The sequence below is a fragment of the Podarcis tiliguerta genome (genome assembly GCF_965153285.1).
Source record: "Podarcis tiliguerta genome assembly, chromosome: 5".
NCBI lineage: Eukaryota > Metazoa > Chordata > Lepidosauria > Squamata > Lacertidae > Podarcis > Podarcis tiliguerta.
Genome location: NC_139538.1, coordinates 14,958,781 through 14,968,847, shown reverse-complemented (window position 1 = coordinate 14,968,847; position 10,067 = coordinate 14,958,781). Strand labels below are relative to the sequence as shown.

The 10,067-nt window shown below is 44.5% G+C and overlaps 1 protein-coding gene across 9 annotated transcripts in view; it reads right to left on the bottom strand.

The window, feature by feature from the left end:
- TNIK (TRAF2 and NCK interacting kinase) overlaps positions 1-10,067 on the bottom strand; it is a 298,880-nt gene that overhangs the window by 123,273 nt on the left and 165,540 nt on the right. For all 9 annotated transcript variants that reach the window (XR_014511715.1, XM_083441856.1, XM_083441862.1 and 6 more), the window contains one exon: positions 7,226-7,351. Coding sequence is in view for 8 of the 9 variants with exons in the window: in XM_083441856.1 (XP_083297982.1) it covers positions 7,226-7,351 (126 nt within the window). In the remaining variant the exon portion in view is untranslated. The remainder of the gene's footprint in view (positions 1-7,225; positions 7,352-10,067) is intronic.

Genomic DNA, 10,067 nt, shown 5'->3' with positions numbered 1-10,067 from the left:
CAAAGGAACTCAAAATTTGCAGAAGTACCGAAAACATTGGGTTATATTCAACTGAGTCTTATTCAGAGTAGACCCACTGGAAGTAATAAACTCAAATTAGTCATGTCATGTTTATTAACTTCAGTGGATTTAATCTGCATAGGATTAGCAGTGAATACTACCCTGTTATTTTATTCACTGTATTTTATTACCATGCATTAGCAATAATCTTTGTGTACAATTTTTAATTTTCTTTTTAAAAAACTTTTTGGGGAGGGGGAAAGCTAAGCATGGGTGGTGGGCAGGAAACCCAAATCAGACAACTGAGGAGTAACTAAGATTAGTAGACATGGAGTTCTGGCTGACTCTTAGGTGGGTGAAACAGGTAAAAGAAATACAGACGGCGACCTTTCTGTACGCAACCAATTGACACACAACCAGCCGACACCCGGGTCCTTTTGGACCCGGAAAAGGGCAGAACGGGGCAGGCCTATGCGTGCTCCACTGGCATGTGGGGGCCAAGAATGGAACTCCCATGCAAAATGGTCAACGCCTATATCATGGCAGAGGATATGAACAGGAGAAGTCTACCACGCAGCATTCTGCTGCAGTTCTATTGATATGCTACAACATGATGGAAAGCAATGTGATAACAAGCATGGAAAACGATGCCGTATTAGTCACAAATGGACCACACTTACAAATCACAACCTGGTATGTCCAGCTCTAATGACCCCCAAAGATTTTCTGAAGTATGGGCAGGTTCAGGCAAATGCTGAACCACATGCAGCAATAGCTGCCCTCATTCAAAGCCCTGAGAAATGGCTTATGAGGACTTCAAGGCAATAGAAAATTGCCCTGTGATTATGAACTTGCCTTATGTAAACTGCTGGTATTCTGTTTTATTGAGCCAACAAACCCAAACAGCCTGCAACACCAGGTGATGAAACTTTGAAAGAAAAAACAAACAAACTCAAGATTTTTTGTGTGCCCACAAATAACAATACACAAGTTTATCTGTCTGGAGCACCCCAGCATGGAAAGAATGTAAAATACAGACCATTTGTCTGTAAAGGCCATTTGTCTTCTTACTTCAGGCCAAAAACAGACAGAGAGCATGGCCCTTTATGTACACACGGTTCATAATTAAAAACTGGTGAAAAATGAAGATCACATTCCATGACACATTGCAATCATGAAATATTAAAGAGACAGGACGAAACAATATTAGCGAGATCCAGTTCATCCATTAATTTGAAGGATTGTCTCAATGGTAGTGCCGGCTCACTTCTCTCAAGCCTCCATAACTGCCTGCCCTTGATTTCACTCTCCTCAAGATTAAATTTTTAACATTATGCACATGAAGCAACCTGTTGGCTTGGTTTATTGGAAGCTTCTAGATATATAACAGAAGCATCCCAGAAATTAAAAGTAGTCAGCTAACATACAAGGGTTTCACATCGCTCTGTTTTTTGGTGCTCCTCTAAAGATCCAGAACATACAGAAGGGGATTATTATTTTCATTATTATATCTGTTTATGTCCCTGTTACCTCAAAACAGTTTACATAAAAAATAAATCACAGAACGCAACAAAAATAGCAGTAGTAAAACATCAAGAATGAAGCCACAAAAATCGGTACCATAATACAATGTGCACTCAAGGTTTAAAAAACATAGCCGTCAAGAGCTAGGGAAAAAATCCACAAAAATATTCTGTTGTACCCTGAATTTTCTCAACTATTATTATTAAATATCCAGCCCTAGCAGGTTTTGTCACTGACACAGATGGTGGAATATTGATTCAAAGAGGCTGCCATCTCAATAGGACACTACTGTAAGCACTTGTTGCTAAAAAAGAGGCATTTCCAATTAGCAGTGTCATGGATGTATTAAATGAAAGAGGTGTCAATAATAATGGCAAATGTGACAAAGTGTTCCTGACTACATTAAAACACAGATTCGCCCAAACCAAAATGGGTGTCCGACTTAAACAAAAACAGCACCTCTTTGCCTCTACGCAAAGAGACTGCAGACTATTCACAAAGACACCATCACTTCAACGTTCTGCCTTTAACAGTTGTACTTTCTTGCACTCATGGCTGAGAGGGAGAAGTACAAAGATGGAGGAAGGAGTCTGCAAAGGTAAAGAAGGCTGTTCCCCCTACCCTCCAGAGCTGTGCTGCTGAGGAAAACAAAACAACATGAGTTCAACCCAATACTGTTTACCATCTGCAGACATCTACTAGTCCTTTCCTTCCCACCAGAAGATGCAAGGTAGCCATGTGTCCTACTTTACAGAACAAAGTCCTGTATTTAAAGGTCTGCCCAGCCCAAGTCCACTTGGTCATTGTGGAGTGAGCAAGTTCCAGCAGATAGGCCCCACTCTCTTGCCTCGGAGGGCCTCAGTGGCAGCGGTTGATTGGCAACTGGCAACCAGCAGCCTGGGATATTTTACTGGCTCTCGATTAGAAGGAGCCATTGAAACAAGGACCCAGGGTCGCATGAGAGCTTGCTGATCAGTTAGCTTCAGATTTGGCCACTGGATGTTGAAAAATAATAATGCAGAGACTGGTGCCATTTTAGCCTCTGACAGATTGCATAATATACTCCCTTATCAACCACAGAGTCTGGGGAAATTACTAGCCATGGTCATCTCAGTTCCATGGTGAAAGAAGGGCAGGAATCCTGGCAAATCCACCCCACCCTCCCAAGAATATATCTACAGTGGTACCTCGGGTTAAGTACTTAATTCGTTCCGGAGGTCCGTACTTAACCTGAAACTGTTCTTAACCTGAAGCACCACTTAAGCTAATGGGGCTTCCTGCTGCCACCGTGCTGCCAGAGCACGATTTCTCTTCTCATCCTGAAGCAAAGTTCTTAACCTGAAGCACTATTTCTGGGTTAGCAGAGTCTGTAACCTGAAGCGTATGTAACCTGAGGTACCACTGTATGCTGAATGCTCTGCATATGTATTTCTTCCCTCTCAGCCCCCACCCAGCTCCTCATTACGAATCTACCAACCATTCTAAATCTAAACTCCGAGGGTTGCCATGGAAGCAATCCATCCTTAGACAGGAAGGCATGAGCCTCATCCCCCTCTGGGGAGCGGCTCTGTCACCAGCGTTCTGCCCCCAGCTTCCACCGGCCTGGAGCACTCTGCCTGCCTGAACACTGCAACTCTGCAAACAGCAGACGAGCAGCGAAAAAGCCAACGCCATTGTACATGCATGGCAGTGCTTTTCGGTTAATCACTTCAATCCACCCTAGACAGCAAGGACAGATGACAAACATAAAGCAGAATGGCACCTATATTACCTTGCGGATGTATGCTTTTGTGTTAACATATTGAAATTAAAGAAGGGCTCCACAGCTTGCAATAACATTTCCAGAAGAGGCTCCGGAATACCAATGCGAATGGAATGGATTTTTAATTTTGTACCCCTTCCTCTGTTTGGTAACCCTTCGCATTAATTTCCCCCATTGTTCCTACAAAGGTATTACTTAAGACAAGGCCCCGGAATGTTAGACGCCTGGTGCTAGGATCTCATTAAATCTAACAAGGCAAGTCCAGGTAGGGCAAAGGATGGGATCATGTGGGATGAAGACGACTAAAAATGAGGACAGGGGACCAGGATGGAGCCCTCCCAACCACCCCTTCCAATAAGACAAAAGCCAAAGGGGTGGAAGGAGAACAATCTGAAGAGCTGTTGAGTCTGATTTAATAAACAGAGCACGTGGTCATTGGACACTATACAGCTAATTGGATGTTAAAGAGTGGAGGGATTTATATTTGCAGGGCAGTCTACTTTAGGAGTATTTGGGAGAGAAATTTTATTTCGTGTCCACAATGCGCTCTGTGCTCTCAAGATGCGATAGAGTATAAGCATACCTGAGTGAATGGCTCTAATTAATGCACTAATAAATACAATGATACATCCATCTATATTTATTCTCCCCCCCCCTTTTTTTTTTAAGATTCCAGGCTCTGAATAAACGGCCCAAATTCTACAGTTTTCACCTCTTCCAGGTTCTGTGAAATAATATAAAAAGGATGGTGCTTCCCCTCTGCCAAAGTTTGTATCTCCCATGGCTGCTGGTGGGATTTATTCAAGCAAGGCAATATAAAGAGATGGAAGGTGAGGCAAAGCAAGGCAAGACAGAGTTGAAGTGAGGCAAGGCAGGGGTAAAGAAGAATGGAGGCAGGTCTGTGGTGGGGGAACAGAGAGTCCTGCTATTGTCCTGATCTCACAGGGGATAGGCCAGGAGTGGTTAGTCAGGGATGGCCCTGAAGGCATTGCTGGACTCCAGCTCCCATCAGTCCCAGCCTGCATGGTCAGTGATGATGGGCACTGTACTCCAAATAACTTCTGGATGACCACAGTTTAGCTACCCTGGTCTAGGCCCAGGCCCAGGCCCGTGCAGAGGTAGGGGGCAGCAGAGTACAATTGCCCTAGGCTTTGGAGGTCTAAGGACGCCAGGGAGTCCCGTCACAGCCCTGCCGGACTGACACTGTCATGCCAAGAACACCCAGCTGGCCAGGGACTTCAGACAAGCTCTGCACGGTCCTTGGCTAGTCCTTAAAATGGATCTTGGCAACCCTATTCTCCTGATTCTTATGTTCACACAACAGGCCAGGGATCTGTGAGACGAATCCAACCCTTGTAGCAATTTCGCCTGTCCCCTGACGATCTTACTAAATTTTAACCAAGGCGTAATTTGTTTATTTTTAATCCTCACAATTTCTCTCTTAAAAGAAAACGAAAGCAGTGTTTTCTAAGAACAATAAAGTGAGATGTTCCATGCGCTGATGTTACTTCCCTCTTTTGGATTTTGTACGTAACACCCTGGCTATGCCCGAGTGCGCATAGGCTCTATAACCGTGAAGACCTCACTGTCAAAGAGTACCAACTCTATTATGGAACTTGTTGTGGGGGTTGGCTTGACAGCAAACTACACCCACTGGGCCTCTCTATCCCTGGAGCCTGACAAGGGGGTGTGTTGTCCTGCACTTTAATGCTTATTCAGAACACCTGTACCTGCCTTTCCACCGCTCAGGGCAACTTATGGCATGCTGAAAGCAATTACAGAACATTTTCATGAAAATTACAAATATTATAAAATGTGTGCAGCGAAACTAGAAAGATGCACTTCAAGGATGGTGGCAATAAAATATGTCGGAAACCTGTTCTTTCGGAGAGATCCTAATCTGCACTGAAAGAACTCTGGCTTTTCACTATTATTATTTCTTGTGCCACTTCATCCGAGTGTTGATAAAGAGAATAACTCTGGCGTTATCGGCAAAGAGTTTTATTCCAACAAAGGCAAGAGGGGGAAATAAACAAGCGTTTTTATCTCCAGAGCAGGAAGAGCAGAATTCTCACGAGTTCTAATTCAATCAGGCAACAAAAAACGTAGTGGTTTAGTGAATCACGTGGGTCAAAATACACAGTGCTGCTTTCAACTATGGGCCCAAAGGATGCCTTCTTACTGTCATTTGATTCACACACGAGCCCCATGTTTGCAAAACATGCGTCAGGCTACCACTGTTAACCTTCAACCCAGGGTTCACACTGATGTCAACACAGGTGACAAATCGTGCTAGAGATTATGGAGTGCAAGGGGGCACAGGCAGCAAACCTGTTCCCTATAGCATTTAACACCCTACAGGTTTTATATAGAAGAAGAGTTTGGATTGGATATCCCGCTTTATCACTACCCGAAGGAGTCTCAAAGCGGCTAACATTCTCCTTTCCCTTCCTCCCCCACAACAAACACTCTGTGAGGTGAGTGGGGCTGAGAGACTTCAGAGAAGTGTGACCAGCCCAAGGTCACCCAGCAGCTGCATGTGGAGAAGCGGATACGCAAACCCGGTCCCCCAGATTACGAGTCTACCGCTCTTAACCACTACACCACACTGGCTTTTATATATAACTGTGGTTGCTGACAGATCGTGAAGCTGAGGCTCCAATACTTTGTCCACCTCATGAGAAGAGAAGACTCCCTGGAAAAGACCCTGATGTTGGGAAAGATTGAGGGCACAAGAAGAAGGGGACGACAAAGGATGAGATGGTTGGACAGTGTTCTCGAAGCTACAAACATGAGTCTGACCAAACTGCGGGAGGCAGTGGAAGACAGGAGTGCCTGGCGTGCTCTGGTCCATGGGGTCACAAAGAGTCGGACACGACTAAACGACTAAACAGCAACAACAGCAGTTGCTGAACCTCAAAGAAGAATATTGTAGAGCTGGAGAAGAATTCAGAAAAGGGCAGCCAAATGGGACTAGAGAAACTCCCTACAGCGAAAGGTTACAATATAGCTCAGTTGGTTAGAGCGTGGTGCTGGCAACAGCAAGGTTGCAGGTTCGATCCCCTGTAAGGGACAGCTGCATATTCCTGCATCACAGGGGGTTGGACTACATGATCCTCAGGGTCCCTTCCAACTCTATGATTTGCGACTTTGAAGTTCAGGGAAAGCGTGAGTAAGGGAGGCGTGTGAGAACCAGTGTGTAAAATTGTCTATGATGTGGATAAAGAGAATTGGGAGAATTCCCACCACCACCCGAATAATATAATAATTTGGGGGCATCCAATGAAGCTGAATGGTGAAAATTCAGGACAAAAGGAAGTAGCTATTCTCACGGTGCATAATCAAAGTACGGTATTCGCTGTAAGAGGATGCAGCGATGGCAACCGACAGGGAGGGCTTTAAATGGCTTTTCGGCAAATTCATGGAGAAGGTTAAATAGCCACAATGGCCGTGTACTAACTCCAGAATCTGACGCAATATACCTCTGAATACCAGTTGCTGGGGACCACAATTGAACACAGCACTGTTAAACACAGGTTCTGCTTGCAGGTTTTGTATAGACATCTGGTTGGCTACTTTGAGAATAGGGTGTTGAAGTACAAGATAGGTCTTTGGTCTGATCCAGCTTCTTCTTCTTCTGCAACATTCTTAATGCACAATATTTTTTATGGAAACAGTGCCTGCTTCAAACCTGAGCTTAAGCTATGCTAGAAGAAACGGAAGCGTTGTTTCTTTATAGCAAGATGCAGGTGATCTAGAGCATCTGAGAAACACAGCCCTTAAAAAGGAAGCACACAGATTCCAGAGGCAAGGAAACAATAAATCCTTCACGGTTTTCTGCGAAATGTCACAGGGATTTTGAATATCCCATGTAGATAAGCCAAAGAAAATAAACGCTGTTTGTAAAAAGAAGAGGAGGAGGAAGGAAACATTGCATACCCAAAGCTGATCATCCATTCCTGGGGGGTTCTTCTTAATGAAAGCACCATAGTAAGTAGCAATATTTCGGTGATGTGAATATTTCTTCAGCATGTTAATTTCTTGCTTAATCTCTTCCTCTTCATCCTGGATAAAAAAGAAATATAATCAGTGTCACCAAATCAACAACAGGCTTATTTCCAGGCATTATTTCTCTTCGTCTTAATCATAATTGGTTCATTTTTATCTTCATCCCTCCCCAACCCTTCTCCCTTTCTTATAATGAAAAATCCTCATTCACAATCTCAGTACATAAAGTTGAGCGCCAGTGAAATGCCACAAAAAGCTCAGCGCACTGGGTTGGTTGTATCCAAAAGCTCCCATCTGTGAATGGACAAGGTTTCGACCAATGAAAAAGACGCCTTCCACCAGCGGAAGCAACCTCTGGATACAAGACACTCAACGTTTGAAACTCCAGTTGCTCTGGGCACTTTTGTGACAGGGAATTTCATTAATGCAAGCAGTTTCTGACCTCTGGGCACAGTACTGAGCCTAAGATTTCAGATTAAAAGCTGCTACTGCTGGAAGAAAAGGAGGACCTTTTTCTGCCTCCCCACTTCCAGCCACTCTCTGAAGACTGAAGAAGGGACCCTCATAAGAATATTAGGGGGGCGGGCAGGGGAAGTATGGCTTTGGGGTTTTTTTTGGTTTTTTTTTTGCAGTCTTCAGATGAGGACTAGGTAAAGGTAAAGGGTAAAGGGACCCCTGACCATTAGGTCCAGTCATGGCCGACTCTGGGGTTGCCGCGCTCATCTCGCTTTATTGGCCGAGGGAGCCGGCGTACAGCTTCCGGGTCATGTGGCCAGCATGACTAAGCCGCTTCTGGCGAACCAGAGCAGCGCACGGAAACACCGCTTACCTTCCCGCTGGAGCGGTACCTATTTAACTACTTGCACTTTGACGTGCTTTCGAACTGCTAGGTTGGCAGGAGCAGGGACCAAGAAACGGGAGCTCACCCCGTCGCGGGGATTCAAACCGCCGAGCTTCTGATTGGCAAGTCCTAGGCTCTGTGGTTTAACCTACAATGCCACCCGCATCCCTCAGATGAGGACTAGACCATGTGAAAAATGAACCTAAGATCTTAGCAGCAGTTCATTCACTTTCAGCTTTGTATTCTTGTTATTAAAATAGCATGCCCAGACACTCCATTGTGGCGCCCATAACCTAGGTTTAAAGTGCCATTTAGCTCCTAACTTTCATATCTCAGTTTCTAACACTGAATTCAGTTTATTAAAGCATGCTATGCCTAGGACTGCAGCCTGGATGTTTAAACTGAGAGCAATTAAAGTTCAATATGGATAGTGTGTTAGTTGGAACAATGTATAATTTATTTTACAGTCGTACCTTGGTTCTCAAACGGAATTCGTTCCGGAAGTCCGCTTGACTTCCAAAAACGTTGGAAAACCAAGGTGCGGCTTCCGATTGGCTGCAGGAGCTTCCTGCACTCAATCGGAAGCCGCGTTGGACGTTCAGCTTCCCAAAAACTTTTGCAAACCGGAACACTCAGTTCCAGGTTTGCAGCGTTCTGGAGTCAAAACGTTCGAGAACTAGGCTGTTTGAAAGCCAAGGTACGACTGTATTTTATTCAGGCATTAAAAACCTTCGTAGAAAATATAGCAAGGTGGCTCGCAACATAAAAATGTAATGCTACAATATGTTTTTTCTCAATTCTGTAAGAACATCAACATCATGTCAATAAATACTTGTTGGTTAAAAAAAAAAATCGAATTCCAAAGGCCTTAGTTTTTAGAAGACAGCTAGAAGAAAGCTGGGATGATTCAAGCTCCAATTTCTATTGTCAAGAGCTTTCCCAGGTCACGGTGTGCCAGACTAAAGGCTCAGTCCTTGCTGAAAGTAAACTGAACCCTGGGTGAGGGCATGAAAAGAGCCCCATTCCAAAAATCTCAGTGATCAAGGTGGAACATAAGTAATGAGGCAGTCCTTAAAGTACTTTGGGCCTAGGGAGTTTAGGGCTTTGTGAATTAAAAGAAGAAGCTTGAACCTTGTCTGGTAGGAAACAGGCATTTGGGAAATTAGCACTTCTTCCAGCAACCTGTTCATTTGATCAAAGGGTGCCTTTCTCCATGGACCCCCCTCAAACTGGGGCTAGGCCTGCTTCCCAGTGAATGGCAGGCCCTTTTCAATCATTGTATTTGTAGACACTTGGACATTAAGGGTATTTACAATATTATTGACTATGGTATCCTTCCAAGCTGGCTGGCTGGGATGTGATTTGAGGGAAGTGAGCACCATTTTGACATCCACTTGGAACCACTGGTTGATGTCATCTGAAGATTTGGAGTGAAGTGACATGCAGTTACAGTGGTACCTCGGGTTACATACGCTTCAGGTTACAGACTCCGCTAACCCAGAAATAGTGCTTCAGGTTAAGAACTTTGCTTCAGGATGAGAACAGAAATCGTGCTCTGGCGGCGCGGCAGCAGCAGGAGGCCCCATTAGCTAAAGTGGTGCTTCAGGTTAAGAACAGTTTCAGGTTAAATATGGACCTCCGGAACGAATTAAGTACTTAACCCGAGGTACCACTGTATACCTATCCCAACGAAAATCTGCTGTTTATTCTAAAAGCTGTGAGACTTAATGCTCCCGTTCCAATGTATCATTGAACCAGGAGCCAGATATGCGCACCTGTATACAGTGGTACCTTGATTTCTGAGCAGCTTAGTTCTTGACCGCTTTGGCTCCCAAATGCCGCAAACCCAGAAGTGACTTGGCAGGGGGTTGGACTCGATGGCCCTTGTGGTCTCTTCCAACTCTATGATTCTATGATTTTATGACTGTTCCG